Source organism: Zonotrichia albicollis, chromosome 3 (genome assembly GCF_047830755.1).
Source record: "Zonotrichia albicollis isolate bZonAlb1 chromosome 3, bZonAlb1.hap1, whole genome shotgun sequence".
Classification (NCBI taxonomy): Eukaryota; Metazoa; Chordata; class Aves; order Passeriformes; family Passerellidae; genus Zonotrichia; species Zonotrichia albicollis.
In genome coordinates this window covers 105,477,792-105,505,443 of record NC_133821.1, presented here as the reverse complement: position 1 = coordinate 105,505,443, position 27,652 = coordinate 105,477,792, and the positions used below count along the sequence as shown (strand labels likewise).

The following is a 27,652-nucleotide window of genomic DNA, read 5'->3' as shown; positions in this document are numbered from 1 at the left end:
CACCTGCCTGAGCTCCATCAGCTCCATCCCTCACCAACGCTGTCTGCCAGCTCTGGGCTCCACCCTTGCTCTTCTAAGCTACTTGCTTTTGAGGTGCTAGGTGTTCATGGGGGAAAATTAGGTGGAAGAGTGAGCTCAAGTCTTTAAAAGCAGGGAGAACCATGCTTATTTTTAGTTTACCCAGAGAGAATTAATCTTTTGGGAGTGTCTTGGCATCTTTTGCTCCAGCTGGGTCTAGGATGTGAAATTAGTCCTGACTGATTTTCTCCTTTCTGTTGCTTTTGTTTTGTTGGCCTATACCTGTCTCTTTGCTATTTGTCTTTTTTTACAATCCAGGTCCATCAGTTCAGTTCTTGCCCCATTGGTCACTCCTGCTGGTCTTTCCTGGACATTCTTTTCCTTTGTGTTTCTTCCCACTGACCCTTCCTTCAAGCAAGGTAACCCAGTAACTCACTGGAGTTGAAAGGCACCTGTGTCTTACACCTAAAACTAAAGGTTGTCTGCCTCACTGCTCCACATTTGAAACACCGCTGAAATATAGTACTTGATAGAGTGAGTAAAACTAATGGGCAGGGAAAATGAGAGAAAACAGAATCCAAAGAGTTCCTGCTTCATTTTCACATCAAACCATACAAGTGATAGTGTGTCTGCAGTCACCACAAGAGGGTCACCAACATTGGAAAGTGTGCCAAAAAAAAAAGAAAAGAGTGACAAAATTTAAAAACTGGATTTAGGAAATAGCATCACTAATACTGTCATCGTTTTTGCATGCAATTGCACACGCTGGGCTAGTCAAGCATGGTGAAGCTCACACAGCTGTACAACAGCAATGCAGCTTGAGAGCAAGTGTCTGTTCAAGTGGAGTCAATATAAAAACTCATCTCTGTCAATGCAGAGTCTTTTTTAGAAATGCTGCCTTTGTGTGCACTTGTGCATATCATATTCAGCCACCTTGGTCACAGTGACCTAAGAATAATACAATCCACACCTATAAAAGCAGAGAAAATAATCTAATGAAGATTCCTTCTTGATTTTTAAATTACTTCCTTGTGAGTGTCATATTATCAATGATTTAGCAAATAATGAATCCTCAGAAAAATTTTCAAATGCTGTAAAAGAGCAGCCAGCAGCTGCTTTTATGATCTAGAGAGGGACTGATAGATTTTAACAACATCAGCATAGAGTAATCCTGGCTGTCACACCACATCCTCATATGCCATGTGCCAGCTCTCAGTCTGAAAGGCTGGGAAGGTATTTCCATTATTTTTGATGCCAGGACCCTCAGCTCTCGCCCTGAACACAGAAGCCCACATACATTCCACCACATCCATCCCACAGCCCCACCTTTGCTACCTTTTTTTGCCTGTGTACTGGAGGTGTAGCATAAATGGGCACCTCTCCCCTCAAAAAAGCAGCAAAAATAAAACCAAACCAAAACAAAACAAGAAAAAAACAAACAAAAAAAAAAACCAAAAAAAAAAAAACCAAATCCACCACAATTGTGAAAAAACACTAAAGAAACCCCCCTACACTTAAAAAAAGGTTTTTGATTATCACATAGCTATTTACTACAGCTCATGCAATTCTAAGGTTTGCTGATGGCATTAGATTTGTGTCTATTGAGAGACAATTGGAGAAGAGTCTGTCCTCACAGCTCCTCTCTCCAGCCAATGCACAGGGCCTAGACTCACCCGAAGTTTGAGCCTGCTATTTTAACCTTTTACATCTAGTTACTTAGAACAGAATTCAAAAAAGACTCCCATAAATATCTGGAATGCAATCAATGTAGAATTTTAAAAGGAAAATATAAAGAAAACAAACAAAAAGCCCAAAAAGCCCCCATTCAAACCCAAACCAAAAATACAGAACCACTGCACATATAAATATGAATGGTCACAGGCATCTGATTTTTGAGCAGATATGTATTTTGGTTGCCCAGATTTGCTGTTGCACATCCTTGGTAGTCCTGTCATCTTGCCTGAACTGAGCATCATTCTTCACCTAAGGTTATTTGGGCTATTTATATTATGAAATACATGTCTTTAAAAGCCAGGGCTTTGTTCTGAGGACAAGAGAGACACGGGCTGATGACAGCCCTTGCACAAGAACAGAACCTGTCAGTGTTTCCATTCAAAGAAACTCTTACTTGCACCAGCCCCTGTGCATCCCTTGCCACAGAAACAACATGTGTGGCTTTATTTCTCTCCTCAGTCTGAAATACTTCTAGTTTGCACACTCCCTTTCCAAGATCACATCTTGACTGTAGCCTGTTGAGTATATAAACACCTTAAAAAAAGGACAGGGAAAACTCAGGTTCTGAGATGGAGAGCAAGCAAGGAAAAACTGAGCCAGTTTCATACAGTAAGCAGGAATTGGAAGGTGCTGTGCTTGCCTTGGTCTTCAAATTTCTTTCTTCCATGTCTGTATTGATCTCTGAATAACTGCAGGACTTAAACAATCTGGCCTTGTTGCTCTCTAATCAGCTATTCAGTCATTAGCTGTCGACTTCCACTGGGCATCGTCACTTACAAATCACTATTATTTTTTAAAATGTTCTATTGACATAAGTGCAGATGATGCCTCATGCACAAGGAGGCAAAAGCTTACAGCCTCCTTGGTGAAATCAATAGGCAATACTGACCAAAAAGCATGCAAAACCTAAAAGGCGTAATTTGGCTGTGGAAATTATGTAAAAAATTATAGGAATTAAAACTATTGCTATTATCATTGCTGTTGTTATAATTATTATTGTTATTATTGTTATTATTACTATTATGCTTTATTGTTGTTGTTGTTGTTGTTATTGTTATTACAATTGCTATGATGAACCAAAATGCATATATAAGTTACATAAAAATATTATTTTACAGGAAATATGTATTGCTGACAAGTTAATTTTCTGGATTGCAGACTCCCATGCAGAAGCTATAATTGCACCCAACAAACTGCTGTACGTAACACATTTATATGTGCATGTATAGACTTCTACAGGTACAAGCACACACACATTTCAGAATTCCTATTCTGATTCTATTTATCCCATTAATCAAGAAGAGCTCTACTGACTTCAAAGGAGTTGCAGCAATGCCAGCTTTGTGCTCATAAAAATCCAGCATCAGGATTAATTATTTCCTAAGACCTGAGGAAGAGGGATGCAGAAAGCTTGGGTGAGCTAATGGTGGGCACGGGGCACTGGTGCTGTCAGGTGGGGACACGAGGCAGTGACAGCAGGACAGGCCCCCCTCTATTGCAGGATGAGCTGCGCCCGTGTCACATGAGCTGTTCTCCACACTGCCTCTCACTGTGACAGACACTGCTCTGCCCTGCTGCTTTTGGAAACCACGGCTGTGTCCCAGGCAGTAATTTTCAAAATGAAAAAATGTTGACAGCTATGCATCATTTTAAAATGAGTAAAGTCATCTAGGAAAAGCCTGACATTTAAATGATGAAAGAGAATACATCTATCCCCTTCTGGTTCCTCTGAAAATGAACTTTTTAAATGGAATTGTACAGGAACTTTCATTCTATGATATATGTACTTATCACCAAGAGATACTTTTTCAGCTATGACATAATTGCTATCATCAGAAAAACATTGCTGTTATTCTGCTATAATTTAGCATCATTTTCTGCTCATTGCTTTATCTTCCCTCATTAAGGCATTACATGTTACTATTAATCATTCCCTAACATAAGCGACTGCATAACAAAGCTGTGTAATTGAATTTTCAGTTTCAGAGCTTAACCAAAAATTTAAAAATATATTTAAGAAAGCTTATTCTTTTTCTCTCATTCAAGTGAAGAAGTGTTTCATGTGGATTTCAGTGAAACATTTGTTTGTTTCCGATCAGTCATTTCATTTCCATTTTTGTCATTTTAAGAAAAGCAGGGGATAGAAGGGACTGTATCTTGGCCCAATTCACCAAACTAACAAGTGAAAAATCCTCCATTTTTCAGAAGATCAAGTGATCTGCCTAGACCAGTGAATTCCTCTGTCTGGGAAATTTGAATACTCAGGCCCTGACCTACAAGAAGATTTTCATCTCTTTGGTGAAAAGAAACCAAAATTATATAAGTGACTTGTAAAAATATAACAATTTTTCCCAGGAAAAATGGGAACAGGCGCCCCAAGGAACCAGTGATGTGGCCAGGAAGGCCTCCTCTGAGAGGTGGATTCAGGTCCCAACAAGTTGACAGAAGGATTAAAGGTCTATCATGGTCCAGGTGAGTGGCATAATCACAGGGTTATTTGATATGGTTTTTTGACTAGCTGGTCTTGTGAATTAGGTCATCAGATTTTCTTTATTGACTTTAATAATAGTCTTACACCCAAAATGATATGTCTTAATGAGTTTTTAAAAAGTTAGTTGAAATACTAACTATGGCAACACAATATTATAGTCAGGCACCTACTCAAGTACCTTACAAATATGTGGTGAATTACACATTTTGCATTTCTCTGCTCTCACATTTGCATGGGCCTTGGCAAATTTCATGGGAATGCTTTGTCTGGATATTTGCACCCCCTGGATTTTTTATTTCTGCCTTAAGATTTCTTCACATACAAGTCTTAAAAAGAAATGAAAACTGAAATGATGCAGATATAAAACTCAGTATTTCTAATCTCCACTGCTGCTGGAGATGCTGCAGGAATGCGAAGAGATGCACAGCTTAGCACCCTTTTGGAGAAAGAAGATGGAGAAAGCATTACATCTGTTTAGGGTTAGGAACACTTCCATATAGGCTCACTGATTCAGAATAATGCCCCTAGTCAGATGATGTCCTGAGGTTCTTGCTACAACTGATGGAAGTTATCAGACATACAGAACAGGTCTTGGATATTAGTAGGGCATTAGGGCAGTAGGTCATACACTTCACTAATCAGACTGTGCATCTCTGCACAGGTAAATTTGCATTTAAACATAAAGCAAATATCCAACATGTTCAAGCTCGAGAACCCATTATATATTTATGCTTGTAAATAAGTGGTATCTATTTAAATTTTTTAGAAATTCACTGAAACCTGGCATTTCAACTGAAACCTGTTTCTAATCTTTCTGAATGAGGAAGCAATTTTCCCTGCATGACCCTGATTCAATTCTTGTTTTCTTTGCCTAAAAAATGACAACTTAAAAAGATGGCCTCAGTAGAGCTGCGAGCTGATCTTTATTTCAGTAGTATAATAACTCTGAAACATGCCAAAGGCCTCTTAAATGTTCAAATTGTTACCTATTGCACCCTGGACAGAGTTTGAGTTCGTGAGTAGATTTTGAATGAAGTAATTTTTTCCCCCTGTCTGACCCTGGGAGCATTTGAATTGATGATTTTAGCGAGCAAACTTACTAGGAATATTGAAGTACATATAGTTTTGTATAATAATTCTCTCTCAAGGGCTGTGAAGCTGATGCCTACTTAGAAAAAAATTTGGAAAAGTAGCTGAAACAACACATGATGCCATTTTATATAATCCCAGAAGTGACTGAAAGACTGGACAGTTTTGAGGACTATCCAAGTGTAAAGAGATGGATTTGGATTAGTCCCAGCTCACATTGTGTAAGACTTGCAATACTTTCATATTGTTTCTCCACAGTCAGATGTAACTGTTTGTTCTCTCATTTTCAAATTACCTTTGGAACCATTTTGTTGGAAGCTGGGACCAGATTCATTAGTTAAAACAAACTTTTAGTCATCTCTGCCTTGCAGTCAGCTAGAGCTGTAAAACAGGATCTGCAAAATGGAATGCCTTCAGATTTACTTAACTGTGCAGAAATTGTATTTGTCATTGCCAGGTTTTTTAATTCATTTCTTTTCATGGACTACCCCAGAATTTCTGATCTGTGACCCTGTGAATATATTATATTGACAGAAAATAACCAGCTTTTTCAAACCATACTGATAGCATGCCAGCCTGAAAAGAACAAAAATGCACTGCTGCCCTTGTCTTCTACATTATAATATTAAAAGTTTAGAGATGCACTCACTGAAAAGTAGACAGAGTGACTCAGTGCTCTAGTAAGGCCAGTAATGTGCAGTAAAATGCTGTAGGCAATGGTGAAGTCCCTTTGGGATGGCTTTTCCTTGTTTTTGGTCACAATTTGGAAACCAGGACATAGAAACAATCTCCATATGAGAAAAAAAGCCAGAGTATAAATATGGCTAAAAACTCTTGGAGGGGGGGGGGGTGGGCAAAGAAGATAGCAAAAATATTTCTGTAAAGTCATCTAATTTCCAGACTTAAGAGGAATCACCAACAGATTACACTTACAGGCCAAAATCTGTGTTACATGTTTGGATCTTATACCTCACTCCAATACTTCTGTATGGGCCTATTTTTATCACAGAATTTGGCTTTATGGTGATAAATCACAGAAATTTATTAGTCCTGAACACTTCATATTTTTGGCTTGATTGTTCTCTAAACAAGTAAATTACTGATGGATACTCTGGATACTCTGCCCAGCTGTCTTCCTGCCAGTTCCTTTATTTTACAGTCTTCAAAAAAATCGAGGGAAAACACAAACTGGAAAGGCAACACACTTAAAATCTCCAATCTGTATCACGCTCCAGCCTTTACACTTGCTTGGATCCATGAAATGCAGAGAAGCAGAAAGGCAGGCACTTCCCAGTGAAAGGCTTGGTGCTGCCGTCTCGTGGGAAAAGGGAGAAGGGAAGCCTTGGTACTAAAAGCAGAAATGCAAAAAGGGGAGGAAAGGGAGTTTGTAAACTTGTTAACATCAACACTCCCATTTTTGTTTCTAGAGGGCCGTGTGCTTTATTGCTCACAGATCAGTTTACTTTGCAGGTGATGTGGGCCCAGAATTACATCACCAGCAGAGCAGCCAAGAGCATCTCGGTGCCAGCATGACTGAAGTCCAGAGGAATGTATTATCACAGACCTCCGAGGGCCTTGCCAGTGCATTCCTTGCTGGGGGTGCTGCAGTGGGGAAGGCAAAGAGGAGACAATTTTACGTGAAGACTGAAAGGGAACTTTGTGGAGGAAAGAGCTGGGGTCACAGTCTTGCTGTCTCCTCTAGGAAGATCTAATTATGGCCATGTACTTCAAAAAGAGGGTTTAACTAAAACCAGATTTAGCAGGGCAATGCTTAGGAAGCACAGACTGAATCCTCAGCCTTGCCTTTGAGGAAAATGTGAAATGCTTCAGTGCACTGAGAACACTCACAGTGCTTGTAAAGAATAATTTGAAGCACTGAGGAAAGCAAGAACCAATATTAAATCCTCATCACTTCAGTGAATACAATAAAGTATTCAGCCTTACAATAAAATATATCTGTCCTTTAGCACAGACAGCACTGAGATACTGGGTGTACATTTCCTGGTCTATGTGGTGGGGTGACAGAGTCTCAGCAGGCTCAGGGATCGTGCTGGACATGATCAAATGACTCACAAAGCAGTCACACGGAGGGATCCCCCATAACAGAGCTCCAACAGAGCCTTTCTACCACATCACACCCTCTGTTTGGCAACCCACTTCTCATCCATATAAAAAAATTCCCTGCTCCTTCCTTTTGCAGGCTTTCAGGCTATTTCTTCTATCCATCCTGGATGGCAGGACTGGCTCACTGGTCTTCACCTCAAGCCTCTTTCTGAACCTTTAAAATCAATGGGGGCTTTGCAGTGCTTTTAATAGGAGCAAAATGTGCTGTCAACCAACAGGATTAAAATGGCACAAGAAAAACTTTTCGGAGATTAGCACCTCTAAAAATGTCAGCATTTAAAACCTCATCTCCTAGGTCAATCAAAACATCAAAGAAATGCTGAGATTGCAAAGATCTCTACCCATTTCCACCAGAAAAAAAAAAAAGGCCTGCTGATCAAATGAAAAAGTTCATATTTGATGAACTAAAGATTCCCCCCAACCCTGCCCCCAGGTCCCTAAAAGGAAGGGAGGAGGGCTGGGACTAGGCAGCACAGAGAAAAGCCAAGTACCATTTCTTGTTAAGCCTGCTTTATACATGAATTTTTGGGGTCATGAAGTACCAATAGCTGGTTTAGCTGTGCCCAGCTCAGCCCAAAGTCACGCCACCAGCTCCCTCCCCAAAGCACAGCTGAAGTTCATGAGGGTGCCTGTGCTGGGAAGACTAATTTTATCCCTGGGGCTGCTGATGCCTGCTCTGCTGCTCTCCAAGCAGCCCCTGCAAGCCACAGCACCAATGCATTTCTGACCAGACCCTTCATTCTCCACCTCTCAGACCAGAGACTCCTTACTCCACCATCTCTCATCCAAGTCTTTGAGGGGGCCTGGGGGCCTTCAGCTCTTCTCCATATTCCTCAGCTTCCTCAGGAGGCTCCAGGAAGATGTCTGTTCTGCATTCCCCAGAGCCAGAGATACCCAAGCACAGCTTGATGTTAGAGAAACAGCAGCTGAGGTGGGCAAGCATTGAAAAGGGAAATTTGATTGCACAGAAAAGTAGAAAATACTGTCCATAACTTTCAAACATCATTGGATATTATTATAGCATACTATAGGGAAATTTGCAAAACGCTTCAGCCACCATGTCTGTAGAAGCACCATCCACTAAAAGTAGCAGATTTCTTTCATCTCCACCTGGCAAATGATCATCACTACTCTTTTCCTGTAACATGCAAACCTTTTTCACAATCTTTCTTCAGGTCAGTTGCACTTGGTCTTGCAGAGCCAGCAGCAAAAGTGAGGCCCTTCAGTCTTTTCCATTTACCCCCACATCCCCAGCTGTCTACATTTTGAAAATCCCAGTGCACAATTTTCTCTTTTTCATATTTTTCACGCATCATTATTTTTGAGAAATCATGTTTTCCTGTTACTTCCTTCCTGTATGAGGCTGGCCTAATAATTAGTCACTCATAGGAACTGTTTGCTTTCATAGCATGTTGTTGTAGATGGATTAGAGATAATGTATGAAAGCGCATGTAAAAAAATGTTCCAAAGTAAATACATTAAGAGAGTGTTAGACATACGTTAGAACTGAGGCATATTTCTTTCTTAAAGAATCCCCTTTTTGCTTTGTTCAAACTTTCACAAGACAGCAAAAGCAGATGTGGCCTGCAAAAGTTGATGTAGACAACAATGGTTCAGGAAGATGGATAAAATGCTGTGAGAAAAGGAACTGCTGAAATTACTTAGAGCCAGTGTAGAAATTATTACTTCTCTCATTGTAGTAGACTGCTGTGAGATGGCCATCCTGCAGCACTGTTCTTCCTCTGGCTCACCCTGTCTCATTAACATTATAACTGCGAGTGCAGCAGAGTGGCTGACGGGCAAAGTTCAACTCTGTGTCCCTTTTTGTTTTCATGGAGACTACAAGTCTGTTCAGCTCTTAATAAAATAACCCTCAAAGCACCACAGTAAAATGAATTATATGTGTAGTGGTACTTATAAAACAATAATGCCTGTGCAGGACTTAAAAAATGCCTTTGGGCAGGTCAGTTCTCTGTCCCAATATGTAGACTGAGTATGAGATTTTTGTATGCTTTAATCTGTTGCAACTTAATTTTTCCACTTGAAACTTTCTTTTTGACAAAATCTATTGCCACTTTGGGGCTTTCCTAAGAAGTCATCCTATCACCCTCTCTTTCTCTGTGAATATAGCCCTCAAACAATACTACTTCTAGTTTTTAATAAGCCGTGGGTGCAGCCTCAGTTTCATGTGCACTCAGAAAACAAAGGTAAGAAATTGAACTTTGTGCTTAACAAGTAAGCCCATCCTGATTTTGCCAATCTGCTCTGCAAGTGATCTGAGAGGAGGAACCTGAAGAGGGAGGTACATGCATCTTGGTTTTCTATGTTTAGCTGCATGTCATGTTTTCTCTGCTTGGCCACTACTATCTTGAAACAAATTAGTGTCATAGACAAACAAAGTGGAATAAGTAGCAAACATCAGATTTATGGTGCTACTCAACATAAATCAAAAGGGCTTCAGCACTGCAATTATTGCCCTGCAGCCACCAGTACAGAGGCACTGATGAATAAAGCCAGTGGATTTAGTTGCTCTTGAAGATCTGCTTTCAAGAGAAATTCAAATTCAAATTTTCCCTTTCTTATTGCTGTTTTTCCAAAAATTATAGAATGTAGAAAACTTGAAGTTTGAGAGAGCAGGAAGGGTAAGAGAAAATGCCCACAGATATAGGACATGATATCTTAGTGGCAAGACAAAAAGCTCTTTAATCACTTCATTAAAGGAAGTCAATTCAACCCAGGTCATAGTAGTAGACTATTTAGTGGCTTTCACACATTGAGAGGGAATAATAAGAAGGCAACAATTGTCAAATTAATGTGTATATTAAAATGTAAGGGCAAATGTAAATGGTATTTTAATACCACTTTTGTGTCCACACATTGTATGTGTCCACACATACATGGATATTCAGTATTGAGACAAAATGTCTTCTATGAGAATCAGATGTGAAGTTGCTCCTTACTTGAATATACAACATATTTTATTTCTTAAAGCATATTTATTTTTACATTTTTCCTTCTCTACTGTGAGAATCAATTTGCTTAGATGCAGAAGCATTTTTGTTCTCTAAAATTTGCCAATCAATCCAGGAAAGTAAAGACAGAAACAAAACCAAAACCTATTAAACCAGGAAATATGGTCACTGTAGCTCATGTGCCACCTACTCAAAGTTGGCACTGAACTGAGTTCAGGAAATACACTAAACAGTTTTGCTCCTGGCTTTTTGCAAATGTCTGACACAAGCCTGTGGTTTCCTCAAAAGCATTTCTTCTTTGAACTTGCCTTAAGTATTTTTCTTAGAGCTGTTTAAAAAAAAAAAAAAAAAAAAAAAAAGAAACACAACATGGATTGATTTCAAGCAGTTTGGTATAAGCAAAAAAAATTCATATTGAAAAACTGAGGCTGTTACTGGTGCTCAGTCTTCAGCTAAGGTAAGTGATATCTTTATTTTCTTAGAGACACAGAGAACAAATTACCCATCTAACAGGCAGGATAAACACTCAAAAAAAAGAAATGTGGGGTGTATGGGACTGTGAGATAAACACCATCACAGATAGTCCATCACAGGCTGGGCACATTTTGTGAGCGTGACAATATTTTCTTCCAGATAACTTGCCTGAGGCATGTGTCTTCAAACTATGAGAAAGAATGCAGATGGTTTGTGACTTTGCAAGCCTAAACGCAAAGGGCATGGCAGAGTCCCGCCACTGGTGTGCCAGTATCCTCATGTGTGTTGTGGTTTTCCTTACCCTGCCCTCCTGCTGTGACAACAGTGCTCTGTCCCTCACAAACTCAGCACTTAGCTAAGCAAGCCAGTCTCAAACTTAGCCTACACAAAAAACATCTGATCAAAAGCTACCTGGAGGTGAACCCAAAATGGCATGACTAATGCAAAACAAATTTGTTTCTTAAGTCAAGCTCACACTGCAGGAACATTCAGTGGTATTCCTCCAGCTCCAGACTTGCACATTAACGTGTGTACAAATGACAGGAGTGAACCAACATTTACAGATGTTTTACACAAAAGTTTAGTGTCATTTAAACACAGAAAATTCCTGGCTGTGTCATTGCTGAAGGGACAAGCACTGGGGTTGGTCTTTCACTCACCTCTCCCGCTCCTGTTCCAAGAGGTTGGTGAAGTCATCACTCTTGTTCATGTAATCTGTGTGTTTGTGTTTCTCATTCTCCAGCTCGTAGACGGTGCGACGATGGCACTTCTCTGCCAGCAGGAGCTGCTCCAGCATGCGCCGGTACGTCTCCTTCTGCTTTTCTTCAAGTCTGTCCAGCTGGATTGGAGGAAGGGAGAACAGACTGTTTTAAAGGTCTCCTTGCTTACTTCATCTGATTTATTGACCAACAATGTTGTGTTTGCTAAATGCAAGTCCCGTAATTATATGTCTTGGGTTTTACATAAAGCAGTGACTAGAAATAAGAATAACTGCCCTGTGAAAGTAATGATTTATTTGGATGACATATTAGCAATAAACATTTGCACAGTTTTCAGATGCACAAAGGACAGAATTTCACTCAGCTTTAGGGTAACAAATAATATTGTTGTAGTGCTGTATTTCCCCTGTGGTGAGGTGCTGTGCACGCTTTCTTCATTTCCCTGGGAAAAAGCTGTAACTCAGAACTCAGAGCCTGGGAGCCTGAATTCACACACCTGTATGGGGACTGGACACGTGCATGAAGAGCATAAAGTCTAATTTGAAGACTGAAATTTGAGTTACACATCTTTAACACACCTGTAACTCTGCTCAGATTAAAGACCCAAATTATTTAGATTCTGTCCAGATGCAGTTTTACATTACCAAATACAATTAAATATAAGCCTTAGGAATTTTCCCTCAGCCTGTTTTTTGACAGAAATTCTCTTTATTTATTCACAACCTTTTACCCTTTTTGTCCTCTGTATTTTTTATTAATTTAATATGCCAGCTATTATTCAAACAGGGAAAAAAAAAAAAAACAAACAGGAATGTGTGTCTAAAACCTTGCCAGAGCACTCCAAATCATCATGGCTATTCATGTTGCTCCTTTTGCTTTTTCTTGGGTGCAGATGACCAACTCCAGTCTCCTCGCTGCCAAAGCAGCCCAAAGCCTTGGTACTTGTCTGGTTGCTCTGCCCATTCCCAACCCTTGCCCTGTGAGAATCTCGTCTTCCTCAGCCCCAGCTGCCCTGGGCTGCTGTTGTTTCACATCATATCTTGGTAAACTGAGGGAAATAAGAGAGCAGGAGGACCATGGCAGTTTGGTCTCCAGAAGCTGAGCATAGCAGTCAAAGTGAAAAAATCATTGCATTTTATCAAAGAGCCAGGTTGGATTCAGCTTTTCAGAGTAGATTTTTGCACTTAGTTTTTCTACTTTATTTCAATGTAAGCCTTGTGAATCTGCACATGACAAAAGTTTTACATTCAGGTCCCTGTCAAATTTTCAGCTTCTTTGAAAAAAAAGCCTTGCTAAACTCTTTTAATCTTGTTTGAGAGGATTTTATGCATGCTCCCACATACTATGGTTTGATTTCCTTATTTACTAACGTCCCAAAAATTCCAGGAGATTCTTCAATGAGAATACACAGTACAAAAATATCCCATGGTAGACACAACTCCTGGTGAGCGAATTAAATGTTCTAATTAGATGAACTTTGTTGTTGCATGCTCCTTCCCCATGACTTGGACTGTTATGAAACTATGAACAGGAGCAATGGCTGTTTATTTTGGCATTCACTCTGGCCTCAGACATTCTCAGGTCTACTCTAATTCTCAAGTCTACTTGACATTCATTTATTGCTTAAATTTTAAAGCAAGGAGTCCTGTAAGTCTCCTTTAGGGGCTGAACTGACTTTGCAGTCCTAGAGTTTAAGTGATGTAAAATGAATATGGATTTGTGATCCCATAAATATGGTCAATCTCCAAAGGTCTTTTTTTCTTAACTACCCTCATGACAGTGTTCTAGTATGCCAAGAAAATCAAGGAGTAGTTACCAGTGCTGTGAGCAGTAGAAGTTCAAGCCTGTAATTGAAAGGAATTTAAAAACTAGAAATTTAACACTCAAAGATTTTGGTCTTGCTTAACAGCACCAGCCCTTGGAAGAATAAAACCTCTTTATGGTTTGTGTTCAAATCCAGTGACTTCGCTTACAAATTATTCTGCATATGAGTGAGCAAGATTTTGTTTTCAGTGTACAAATCCTGTGTAATCCTCTTGCATGCTTTGAGTACATCCTAAATATATGGAGTCTCACTTCTGGTTAGGCTTCCCCCTGCACATACATAATAATCAAGAAGTTGTTACCTCTGAAATTGGTTTCTCGTACACGTCTTCCCCTACAGACTTTTCTTGGGCGAGGATGGCATCCCTGTGCAGCACTCGAAGCACGTTCTCTGGAGTTGCAGACCCATAATGAGCTTCTAAAACTTCGGGTTTGGTTTTCTCTGTCTTCAGCATGTGGATCACATCCTCCCTTGCCTGTAACAGTGCAAATCACTGTCATGAGTCAACCTATGAACCAAGAGGGAACATGGGGAAAATAGGGGCATTTCATATGTACAGACTGCCTACACAAAAATAAAATAAATTAGAAAAATGACAGGCTGTCAATGCAAATATAAAAATGTTGGGAGATCTCAGATTAAACATGATCAGTCCAATACAAATATTGTACTTTAGGGATGAATTATTCTGTTCCTGTATGACATTACATTTGAATGATATGAATTTTTATCTGAGTTGCAACTATAGCCAGAGAACATCATTATTCTTCATAAACTGGATTTTAGTTGTTGCCCATGGTGTTCCCTGAAGGGACAAGGAAATGAGGAGAACAAGCAGCACAAGTGAGCTGAACTAATATTTCTCAGACAGTTACCTCCTAGTCACTCTCTAACTGAATTTGTGGCTAAATACTCTTTTCAAGTAACCTTTAAAATAACTTTTCTTTTTTCCTTTTTTTTTTAAACAAAACCCGAGACATTGCAGACGCCAGCTAACGGGACGTGGTAAGTCTGAGCAAATCCTCCCAGCCATGGAGGAGGGCTGTGCTGCTGGAGCAGGGGCTGGGAGCAGGGGTGCGCCTGTGGCCAAGGGCAGCCAGGTGGAAGCCCCCAGTTCCAGCAGCAGGAGCAAACACCTGGCCATGGCCAGACAGCTCTGCAGGGCCACCTGCCTATGAACAAGGAGCACGTCAGGGCTGTGCTGTGGACAAACACTTAAGCCAGGGCTCTGTTTCTAATGATGCTTGCCAACACCTGTTAAGCCATCTGTAAACTGGGGGCAGGGCACCTGCTTGTCCTTCAAGGCATGTTTATGAGGCCATAGTCCAGGGAGGGACTGTAAAACCTACAGGCTCTTGGTGGGCTCCTGGAATTCCCTAGAGAACATCTTTCCCACAAGTGCAAATGGATGGGGGAGCAGAAGAGGATGGGCATTTTTCTCTTGCCTGCCTTTCTGACAACCCATGTGAGCTTGGGAAGTAAATTAAGCACTAAGGAAAGGTTCAGACATTTTAGGAAAAAATTCTTTACAAATCTTGCCCCTGTGTAAGCAATGACTGTTTTAAGATTTATGAACTGACCAACTCTTCACGCTTTTCCATGCTGTTCATAACAGCATTCAGTTCATCCCTGTTCATCCCTGTAAATCTTTACCCAGAACCACAGAGACACCACAGCTCAACAAAACTACTTAATTTTAAAATTAGCAAGAAAATAATTTTGGGAAATGGCAAAGATCCTTGAATTTATTTTTTTAATTTAAAACGGTCTGTCATGGAAATAAATAATGAACTTCAGGCAAAGATCGTGCCATCTAATTAAGAACTAGCACAATATATGTAACATTATGCATAACATTTTGTAACCTGAAGTAAAATATTTGCACTCGTCTGCAAGATACAAAACGCAAATTGGAATGGTATTAATCTTATTCCAAAATGAGAGCAGGAAAGGTTCATCACTCATGGATGTTACAACTAACATTGTAACACTTACAACTAAGTGAATTATGTGAGCTAGTCCCAAAGAAAGGCAGAAGAGCATGTACACCTCACTACATCACATCTTAAGACTGTGCCATTCTCAATATAGGAAAAATGTTATTTTAGGTAGGTTCTTGACAGGTTTGTGAATGCATTACTTTTCTCTATCCCTGTGGAAATAACAGATGTCTTAGTGTCTTCATCACCATGAGGCCAATGCTTCTATATTGAAGAAAAAGTCTTTAAAATGTCCAGTAGGATAGCATGGGAGTACGGAGGGATTCCTAAAAGTCCAGATTTTATGATGTGTTGTCTTAAGCCCTTTTAGGAAGAGGCAGTTCTGAGGCCATGAGGTTCATCCTGTTGCAATGAACTAATTTGGTATCCTGCTGTGTGCTTCCCTGTGCCAGAGGCATGCTCAGGGAGAGCGCTGTGCAAAGGGAGCACCAGCACAGAGGGATGGGGATGAGGGAGCAGCTCCCTTTTACCCTCTGCACCAAGGGACACAACCAATCATGTTGAAATGTTTTTTTTATTTTGATTCTGAGCGCACAAAGCTTCATACCCCACGCAGCCCTTTCCTCAGGGACAGGCACACCTCAGACCCTGTTTGGGAGGGGAGGAGGATGAGTTCATTCTCTCACGTTGGAACTGTGGAGCCCTGGATGGCATAATTAAACACTGGCAGGGCTAGGCAGAGCAGACAGAGACAGCTCAGGATTGGGGATTTAACACTGTGAATAGGCAGAGCAAAGAGCTGGACTCCATTCCCTGCAGTGGTTATTTGATACAGAAATAGCTGTGCAGGCAGCTGCTCTGCCCAGCAAGTGCCCCAGCCCCTGTTCAGTTGTGCACTGCCTGACTTTCTCTCAGGCCTCATTAGTCTGTCATCACTCACTGTTCAAATGGAGCAACTTTAGCACAAGGGAGTAGGAATAAGAGTCCCTGAAACAGCTAAGAGTGTCCCTGCTAACTGAGAAAGGCTTCTAGATGCTGCAGGTTTGGGTCCTGCAGGGGAAGGATGCTGCATTCCCCAAGCCAGGGGAATGGATGATGCTGAATGGAGGAACTGACACCCCAAGAAGGAAAATAGGTGCCCAAGCTCAGTTCAGAACTTTGAAAAAAAACCCCATTCATTGCTTCATCTTAAAAGGGAAGCAGTGATGTGCCTAGCTCCAAGGGAACGGGGCAGGACAGTCAGCACTGAACAGCCCTTGCTCAGCCCATGGGAGGGTACCTAGCCCAGAATCAGGCTGGGTAGCACCATGCCCTGTCCTATACCCTTCTTGGGTACCCCACACTCTGCTGGCCCTCAGATTTGGATGGCATTAATGGGGCAGGCTGCCTTTTGCCTTTTCTGGGCTCAGCCATTTCTCCTATCCTTATCTTCCCAAGGGTATCGGTTAATTCACCAAGGACTTTGTTTCAGTTGTGATAACAGCTTGTGAAAAACAAATGACAAACAGACACACAGGTTGCTAGGAAGCATTGGACCTAAAAGGGAACCTAATGCTAATAATAAACTGGAGACAAATTTGCTTTTATTTGGTCAGAAACAAGCTCCATCATGGGGAGATTCTGAAGGGCAGCTAACCTAGGTCAGAGAGACATCCAAGCAACATCCATCAGCCTCGGGGTTTGTGAATTCCAGTCAGTCTCTCTGAAACTCCTCAGGACGGTATAGAGGGAAGGAGCTAAAACAGCATGCCTGTGTATCTTGTGATTTCATATTTCTCCAGATGACTAATTTTCCCCTGAAACAACTGGAAGAGAGGTCAGGTAGAGGTGTTTTCTTCCAATGTATAGTGATCTGCAGGAAGCAGACCATCTTCAGAAAACAAGTCAGAATAATCCTGCAGAGGAGCGCTGGGGCTACTTCAAAATCCATACCTGGGAATTTTGAAGTAGCATACCTTTGAGCACGAGAGACTCAAAGTGGGGATCCCTAGCTAAGAAGAGAGAGTTTTCAGCAAGCTGTTTCTAGTGGTGGAAATCTACTGCTGGTGCCTCTCTTGCCCCAAAGCACAATCCTGTTTTGTGTAAATCATAAGCTAGGAGACAAACACAAGGTAGGTATTTCAAACTGTGAGTAAACTTGTGTATAAATCCCTGAGAACAGTTTTTAGCTGCTTTGGTAGAAAGAACATGATTTTTGGTGCAGGAAAATCATCTCTCAAGTCCTGCTTTTGTTTTGTTGTCTTGTTGGTGCTGTGATGAGAAAGAGCATCCAGGCTTGAGAAGACTGCATATTGCAACAGTTTGTAACACAATGAAACTTATTTGCAAAAGTCCAGAAGACTGCAATTAGTCAGAAAAGCTCTTTTAAGTCAAAATATGGAATTTAAAAAATTTACTTTTATTAGTTTATCATTACTTCAATTGTCCTAGAGAAAACACTGAGCTACCTTTCTGTCTATATTGTTAAGGTTGTGAATTTTTGAAAAAAAAGATACTTTTCCATTAATGAAGCCTCCCAAGTACCAGATTCTCTAAGCAGTAGGAGCAATAAAGACAGATTAAAGATGTACTCATTTAACTCCTTCGGTTGCTCCTGCTGATAGAAGAACTGTAAAGTTGAACTATTTCTAAGCCTGTTTTATGCTTACTGGAGGTGCCAAAATCTAAAGGCTGATGACCTCAGCTCTTGAGCACGCCCATGGATGGCCTGAGGTGCTGGGGAGCGCTGCTGTCCCACAAAGTTTTGCCTGCTCTCCTTTCCCTCCCCTCCATTCCCCACTCATGAGTGCACTTACCAAAGAGATGGGGTCTGTGTTACTACCTGGGAAATCCAAGACAATGCTCCCCTTCTCTCATGAGTGCACACTGCTTGCCCAGATGGAAGGCTGGCACTCACTTTTTGGCAGAATAAAGGAGAAGGACTTTGTTCTGCTCACCGAATGAGCGGAACAGGGGGCCGTGTTCCAAACCTCGCCTTACTACACGCCTAGTAAAATATTTAAAAGATATAGAAAGGATGTAAAGAGGTTCCTGCATAAAATTGAAACCATTTAGGAAACAATAGCATGACTCTGCTGCTTGTAAAAGGGGTCTGGCAGCCTAGCAACCAGATTCTTGCTCAATGGAAAGACTGTTACGCGAGCTGGGCGTTCAGACGTGCCTCTTCCTCATGCCCTGCCCTGCCAATTTACTACAGCCCTCTCTCCCCATTCCCACAGTCTTTGGCCTCTCCCATGAGCCTGCTGACAAAACTCAGCACCCACTAAACGGGGAATTTTTGCCACAGGCCATTTGTCACCTGGGAAATGGGATTGAACTGATCAAACTCGTTTCATATAAGGCATCTAGTAAATCGGGGGAAAAGATCCAATTGTGTTCAAGATGGGTTGAATGGAGTTGAAGCAATCACTGTTTTACACTGTCAGGTGTAAAACCCAGCTCAAGATTATTTGCCAGTACATGTCTAAACTCTTCTCCTGATTCTTTTTCCTAAGTAGCTTTCCTACAAATTCATAGTTTGTGTCTCTCAAAATCAGTTACTGGTACCTATTACCTTCATAGCTCCACATCTGTAGTCATCTAACTACTTTAGAGAAATCTCTGTATTTCAGTAACATGACAACAATCCTGTTAATTAGATGAAAGAAATTTTGAAAATTCAGGAGCAAGAGTAGCGTGTACGAGAAATGCAATTATGTAATATTTTAGCAACCTGGTATTTCCAGCTTTTGAATATTTCTTTTCTGGTTATGAAGACACTTTATTATACCTACACAAGGAAGTGCACTAAGTAGCAGATGTTTAATATTTATGAAGTTGTATTTTTTTTGCCAGAGGTTGATGACAAAAAATAACTATGAAACCACAGACAGGAACCTTTGCTTCTACTTGTGTTGTTGTTCTTTGCATTGCACACAGTTCAGGTTATTTATAGCACAACAGCTGCTCTGTTCAGCATCCGAAACTAGATAAGGTCACAGGTTATCCATGTAATGGTGGGGTCTTAGCAGTGACTGATTTCCTAAATGCCAGTAGGCTTTACAAATATTTCACCTAGAGTTAATAAACATCACACTCAAAGCATCCAGAGGGAGATCAGGAGAATGTTCTCACACTGCTTTCTGCGCTATCCAGAACATGATGTGCTGCTATCAGGGCAGAAATAGCCTCATTTCTGAAAAGTTCCATTGGAGACCTCAGAAAGTGAATATCACTATTTTAATGAAAGATTTTAATGAAAGCAAGCACCTTCAAGCAGGGGCACTCAAACACCTGTATCTGAAAATCTTTTCTAACACTAATCCACTAGTCCCTGTTTAAGACAAATAACTTCCCTTCATTCTTATCTTAGGAGGAAACAAAAATAATTAGAAGGAAAGTGTTCTTTCTTAATTTTGTCTTATAATACTATAAATATGTATGCAGAACGTAGTAAAAACTACTCCTGACAGCTGGAATGACACTTTTGTTAAAGGCCTGATTGCTCTCTCTAGCCCCTCCATTGTACAAAGCATGTTTCAAAGCAGGGAGGTTAGATGCTCTATTGCATATTGCATCACACAAAGATCTTTTTGCCAAAAACTGAGTAAATCCTTTTATTCTCCTGTACCAGATATCTGAAATAGCCTTGTTTGTATTGCTCACTCAGTGATGCTAGCCATGCAAAATGCTGGCTAATTACATAAAATCATAGAATCATAGAAGTCTTGAGTTGGAAGGGACTCACAGAGAGCAACAAATCCAAACACCAAATCCTGGTCCTGCACAGGACAGTCCCAAGGTCACACCCTGTGCCTGAGAGCATTGTCCAAACACTTCTTGAACTCTGTCAGGCTGGTGCTGTGATCACTTCCCTGGGGAGTCTGTTCCAGTGCCCAACCATCCTCTGGGTTAAAAAAACTTTTCCTGATATCCAGCCCAAACCTCCCCTGACACAACTTCAGGCCATTCCCTTGGGTGCTGTCACTGTCACCACAGAGCAGAGATCAGGGCCTGCCCCTGCTCTTCCCCTCATGAGGAAGTTGTGGACTGTGATTAGATCTCCCCTCAGTCTCCTCCAGACTGAACAAACCAAGGGACTCCAGCTGCTCTATGGTTTCCCCTCTAAACCCTTCACCATCTTCACAGCTGTCTTTTGGACATGCTCTAATAGCTTTATATCTTTTAATATTGTGGCACCAAAACTGCACACTCGAGTCAAAGTAAGGCTGCACCAGCAACAGGAACACATCGGGTTTTTTTGCAAGGAAGAATTCATGTACAGCAAAGTTTTTTAAAAACTTTCATCTTAGCTTAATTTCCTAATACTTGAAACTGGGAATTTCATTTGCATGAATTTCTTTTAACTTTTCTGTATTCAAGTCTAGGTACACGATGTACTCTGGAGGTAGAGATTACTTCAGTGACGAAAAGTGACCGTTGTTGATTGCTGATTTTGTACAAAGGGTAAGTGAAATATAGATCCAGAAATACAAATGATCCCTCATGGCCCTGAGGATATTGAACAGAACTGCCCTGTCTTCTCCACACCGTGCAGAACTTTCTGGCCTTGTATGATGCCTTTGGAGCTCTACACTGTATTTAATTTTATTGTGCTTTATCTTGTGATAGCTCAGAAAGCTCTTCTAAAATCAATACTGGAGAAGAGGCACATGATAGACTAGCTCAGCCACTGCATAAATCTTCTGAAGTGGCTCCAGAAGAATTACATCAGAAATTAATTTGGCCTGTTATGTTTGAAAAAGTCCCGGCTAAAGATTGCAGAGCTGAGGAGAAGCAGCACTGAGCAATGTATTACTTCTTCCAGCAAGCCTTGAAACAGATCAAATGAGCACTAGAAGACATCTGTCTGTTATTTCCTGCCCACACAGCTTTGTTCTGCTTTATTGCCAAAGCGCTCCATGGATGATGTCACTTTTTTTCTGAAGAAAACAGGCCACCAGAGCCTTTCACTGACATAATTAATTATCTGTAGTCTGGGCCACAGCCAGCAAAATTCCCATGGCAAGACCCTGAGAAGTATTAACTCCACACTGCTTGATGTTTTCAGAATTATTATGGTCTGGGATACCCTGTCTTGTCTTTTCACACTGAAAGAGTGCTTTACTTGATATTATCAAGCCGTGGGGCAGTCACTGCAGCATATAGAATTACAGTGTCATGATCCAGTCAGCACAGAGACACCAGGGCAAGGGGTCACTGTCAAGTTATGTGCATGACTCTGCATGTTGGGATATGTTCTACATGCTCCAGAAATGCCTCACAATGGCTAAACCCACTGGTTTGGGTTTGCTGTACTCAGTCGTAGAGTTTTTGTCTCAGCCGACACTAACTGTATAATATTTTTCACATGGCCTGAAGCCCAGCAGCAAGCAGAAACCACGGACTGATCCATCTAGCCATAAAGCTGCCATGTTCCTTTTGTAACCAGAACTTATATTGTGATCCGTTAGAAGTGCTTTAGGAGGGGAAAAAGCTACTAATGAAAGGGCAATAACAGGAAAAGCATTTCTTTTCCTCTTTCTTCTCTTATCATCTGGCCCTATTACTAAGTCTGGACCAAGACACAAGAGACCCATGGATCATGAACCTCTTTCTTATGCTTCACACATAAAATTACCCCACCATTCTCCGATTTCCTTTCCATAAAGGAAATAACATCTCCCATGAGTGATATTTAATTTCCAAGTATATAGAAGATCTAGATATGCTGTGAATGCTACAAAAAATATGGCACTCTGACATCAATATCAGTGTTCTCCTATTAATTTTTCCCCTTCTGTTATATTTTATTTCAGCCAGGTACAGGTTCTCCTGTACTATCATCCAATTTGTTGAAATCCATTAGAAACTAAAAAGTCTCTTCATTAGATGTGTAACTCATCTTGTCTAAATTGCTGTTTGCAAGTGCTTCATTGGCAGTATAAAGAACAGAAGCATCTGAAATTAGGTGCTCTGAGTTGAATTTCAGGGATGCCCTTCAAGCAGCTGCTGTGAGTACCCTGTCTCCAAGAGGAGCAAATCAGCCCAGGCATGTTTTTTTCCACAGTGATCTTGCTGCCTTCTGGCAGGAGCAAGCACACAAGGAGCAGGATGGAGCAGGACAGGCTGGAGCCAGCAGGGCTGTAACCACCAGGATGATGAAGTCAGAGGCATTCATTCCTTCTGCCTCTTCTGTGGAGACAGGAGCGTGTGGGACACTAACAGATCTAAGTCTGTGTACATGTGCAATAAACTGTATACACAAGTTTCTCTTGTCCAAGCATTTTGTTGGCTTCAATGAGATGTTTTTTGAGTGCTCTGTGCTTCACAATGTGCATCCAAGTTACTGGTGGCTGATGAATGGGCAAGAACAGTAGGGCTGCATTTCAGCAAGCACTCACCAGCTCAACCAATTATTTGAACGCAGGATTTGTCTGAGGAATGAGGGAAGTGGCCAAACTCTGAGTGTGAAGCACCTGGGGTGGGTGGGCAGTGAAAGGCACAGAGTGAGAGCTCCCAGTTGTGCTCATGATGCCCTCAGTTGTCTCCAAAATCCCCCAGATTCCCCCCAATGTCTGGCCTTCCCTTTGCCCTCCCCAAGCCCCACTTGGGGACATCCTTGCCCCTCTATTCTCCCACTGCATTTCCAAGAATGACTCTGAATCCCTTCAGAATGCTCTTTTACCTGAACTGCTGAGATTGCCCAAGCCAATACTGGGGAATTGGGGTTCCATATTCCCATCAATATTTCTGTTTCTGATTTGTTTAAACTTGAAGGTGACAAATGTCTGGAAGTTATCATGCAACTGTATATATGAGTTAGTTCAGTTCCACTCATTTTTCTGGCATGGAAGAGTCGATGCTAATTTTTTGCAAAGAAAACCAATAATTTCCAGGATAAGAAAGACATCACTTGCAAAATCCAAACCCTTCGTGTCTGAGGAAAGGATTTCCCTTCATAGTGCCTCCCTCAGCAGTGCATCATTTTCGGTGCCACATCTGCCCAGCCCTCTGAAATAAGTCAGAGTTTACTTTATTTTGGACATCACACAAAGAGTGAAGGCAGCAATTTTCTAAGATGTGGCAAGACACAGGATGTTCAGTAGGACCTGCAGTTTTCTATGTGAAAATGTTACATTTCTCTTGCTTTAGTCAACCAATAGGTGGAGCCTTTAACCCTAGAAACAAGACATTTTCTCAGCCATGTTATGACAATTATTATGTTAAGATTTATATTTGCATTTATTAAAGCTTGTTTTGGATGAAAAATAATCTGTTTTGCTCTCAAGAGCTTATCTGATCCTCAGCTAGAGGACAACAGACAAAAACTTAATAAACACAGAACTGGGGCAGCAAAGTTAATAAAAACAGGTTCATCTACCACTGCAATGTTAAATTAACAACTGGTGACTCAGTACTGGACAGCATTATGACACATAAGACATATGCTCGTTGCAAGCTCTCCAAAGAATCCCAGATATTTTAAAGCCAGAAAGCTCATGCATTTAACATTGATTGCAAAATGATCAGCCATGTGCTCTCCCACAGAGTGAACTTTCAAGAAAAATGAGAAGAGATACAAACTTCTTTATTACTGATGCACTGAATATACAATTTCCACTAAGCAAATGTAAAGAAAAATAAAAAGAAATAGTCAAATTATATCACTATTTAAAACTAATTTTTAAAAGTTTGCAAGAGAGGATCAGTTTGGAAAAAGACCAAAACTTTAAAAGCTGGTTGTGGGCAATTCTGTTTTGAACAGAAAATGAAGAATTTCTGGAAAAAAACCTCAAGCTGTTCCTAGTCTTCCTTCCACTCTAGATAAGATGTTCAGTGGGTCAGAGACACTTGTCAGTTATTCCTCTCTCTTCTGATCCTTCAAGCCTAACCAACACAACAGATACTGCTCAGGCATTACTAGAGAAGGCTGTTAAAACATCTTTGTTAAAGAGGTCTTCAGCCTACAGCTGTCCTGTGGCAGGGACATTTTACTGGGGAGCATTACTTTGAAGAGCTGAAAAGCAGACATGTAATTCTAAAGCAATTTTAGTACCAAAGAGATGGATGGCTACCATCCCTATAGTTGACAGTACCTCTGCCCTTTATTTCAGATGGAGCAGGAAATTGCCTAAATAGCACAATTTAACTATATTTCAGTATACTGTCCTACCTTTGCTATTTATTTTCCCTCTCACAAAACAGCCAGGTTCTGTTTTAAAATTGATGATTTTGGGACTTGCTAGTCAAGTTCTTCTTACCTCCTATGGTATGTTCTGCACTTTGCACAGCAGAAAATGCAAGCTACAGAAAACAAACCATACTATTCTGGACAAAATTAATCTCTGGTTATAAATTATTCAATAAAAATAGAAGAGAGCATCTGTGCTCTGAATTTTTTTTTTTTTTGTGCTGCAAAAGCATTCTTCACCAGCAAAACACAAACAAACCAGGGGTCAGTCAGAGAGCAGAGAATTTACTCATTTACTGATATGCCAGACATTTTTAGGGTTTGTTTTTAGGCTTTTATTTTGCTACACTGTGGATACCATCTATCCCTTCATTTTCTTGCCTTTTGTGTGCCCACTTTCTGTGTCTAGCTTGGCTCCATTTATCTCTGTTGTGTTCCCCTTTTGCTTACACTCTTTTTCTTCTATTGCCCAGCCTCTTTCCCCTCATTCCATTCTGCTTAAGTCACCTCTCCGTCCACACATTAACCCTATCTTCTCTTTTTCCCTGTAGCTCTGTACTTGCCAAGGTTTTTCTCATGGGGAATTTGCATTTCATCTATGATATGCTCATAAATCCTAAATTATTTCGGTTCAATCAACAGGACTTCACAGATACCCTGCATGCCCTTTTCTCTGGCTTTACCTATTCTTTCTGCCTTGGCTCATCTGCTGCTTGTTAATCTGTGCTATTTTGCTAATGACCATTTGAAAACTCCTTCTCTTCACTGCTTTCTCTGGTGCCAAGGCAACTTGCCTCAGCTTTCTCTTCTGGTTTCTGTTACCTGCACAAGAAACACATCTGGTTTCTACCCACCTATCTATCCCACATTCCTGGCTTGAGCTTTCAGGCAGATCCATATTTATTAATATTAATGCAAGAGTATTAAAAAAAAAAGGCACTAAAGAAAAATATAGAAGTTTGTACAGTGTTTTTAACTAAACAACTAGGTGGTTTCTTCCAAGGTGGTTACAATATCTTGGAAAAGTCAATACAAAAGCAGTTTGAGGCATTGCATGCAGGTTTACACACTGCAGCAAGAGGAAAAACAGACAAAAACATCACAACAACAGCTACAGAGTCAAATTCTCTTGCTTATACCAGTCAGAGTGACAAGTGATGGGAAGGCCAGGTAATGCCATGCCTAAAGAGAAAGCCAAGTATGAAAGCAAATGCAGAGGGCACAGGGAGCTCTGTCCCACAGCAAGCACCACGAGCAGCTCCAGCTGCAGCCACCAAGAGGTGACCCCGGGGTGTGACTGCTGCTGGTCAGGGGTGATGGGGACACGGAGAGCCCATTTTGCCAGAGGAAATGGACAGGATGTGGTACAGTAGCACAGCAAAGAGGATGCAAGAGGATGCTCAGAGGATGCAAGGCTGATGCCTACAAACACATCAGGCATTATAGGCAGCAGGGACAGAGGTGGGCTTTCAAAGCAGGATCTCTGTATAGCAGAGTTTCATAAAAGTTTCACTAGACATAATTAAAATTTCTTTAGAAATTAAATAGGAGAAATCAGATAAACATTTAAGATTTTCAGTTCTGGCACTGTTATTCCAATATGAGTAGTCAAAGTAAACAAACTACCTAAAACATGGCTTACTAAGTTAATAAAAAGGTTAAAGGGACCATTTGCCTAAAAAATTAGATGATGGGATTTTATATACAGTAGATATTCTACAATTTTGTCTCCACAATTCTCAGGTCAGTCAATGCATCTGCAGGATGAGGGAAGCCTGAGCTGGGAAGTGACAACAAGGTAGAGTAAGAAAAAAAGTCACAACTAGAAAAATAAAGAACAAATAGAAGTGAATAGGGAAATTTAGCTCTTGGGAAAAAGAGCTGAACAGAGCAATTATAGAATAAAAGGTACTATATAATATGTAACCCTGCAAAAGGGAAAGTAGAAAAGCAGAAAGATGGAAACAGTAAAGAATTTTCCTTTCCTTTGCATATACAAAGCATAGTTTTCTTCGAGAGAGACTGACAGAAAAATATTAAAATACCTTTTAAAGTGTTAAAATGCAATAGGTAGTTTATCACCTATACCCATGTGAGTTAATTGACTTTGTTAAGAGAGAGAACCTTCCTGGTGGCCAGATGTGCAGCCACTGATATCAAAGTGTTTCACAAGGACCTTTTGCCAGGGAGAACATAACAGAGTCCTCTGTTACCCTTTCCCTGATGCTCCCTGGTTGAAAGTCTTGCAGCCCACCTGAAGGTGAGCTCCCCCTGTGTCTGTGGGATGAGAGAGCTCCTTCCCCCACACCTGCCTTGTTTCAGCAACCAGCCTCCCACACCTGCCCTTCAACAAGATATTGCTCTGGCACCTCCTGCAAGCACTCAAATTAACCATTAAATGCAGTCTTGGTTACATACTTGTAAGGAAGGGACTTCTTTGACAGCAGAGTGGTTTGGTCTCTCCTTTTGAACCAGGAATGGTATATAAATAGATTTACTTCTGAATATCTGCTACATCATGTTTCCCTTCAAATATCAAACCAAACCCAACCCAGTGTTACATTAGACCATTTGGAAGTTTGAGGACTTGTCAGAAATTGTGTCTTGTCTAATTAATAAATATTAATTTATACATCCCTTGTATATGATACATACTATTGCTCAGGACATCACATTTCACACATTGCCCATCTGCACCCTCAGGTCTGCAGCAGAGGGAATGTGGCAGCAGCTGGCAGCTTAACATGCATTTCCTTTGCACCCCATGGCTGCCTGGCTTTGAGGAGCTCTGCTCTCAGGAAACATTTCCCTCAGCCCTAAGGCATGCAAGGGACCTCGACAGGACTGAGGGGCTGAGCTGCAGGGGATGAATGCCACGCTGGCACTGGAGAAACCCAGTGAAACATGGACTATAATAAAGGCCTTGAGTGGAAAAGTTGCTCCTTTTTGAGTTGGTGTGAAACCAACCTCCTTTTTGAGGTGGTGGACAGGAAACTGTCTCCCAAGCTTAAATTGGCCTGCAGCAATAGGCACAGAATCTGGATAAGAAATTATTTTCCTTGAAAAACCTAATGATTTGTAGTGGGATGCTGTC

The 27,652-nt window shown here is 40.9% G+C and overlaps 1 protein-coding gene across 6 annotated transcripts in view; it reads right to left on the bottom strand.

Annotated features, from left to right (window-relative positions):
• FILIP1 (filamin A interacting protein 1) overlaps positions 1-27,652 on the bottom strand; it is a 103,940-nt gene that overhangs the window by 29,956 nt on the left and 46,332 nt on the right. For all 6 annotated transcript variants that reach the window (XM_026795934.2, XM_014269977.3, XM_074538362.1 and 3 more), the window contains 2 exons: positions 13,748-13,921; positions 11,562-11,740 (listed from right to left, as the gene is read on the bottom strand). In XM_026795934.2, coding sequence (XP_026651735.1) covers positions 11,562-11,740; positions 13,748-13,921 — 353 coding nt within the window. The remainder of the gene's footprint in view (positions 1-11,561; positions 11,741-13,747; positions 13,922-27,652) is intronic.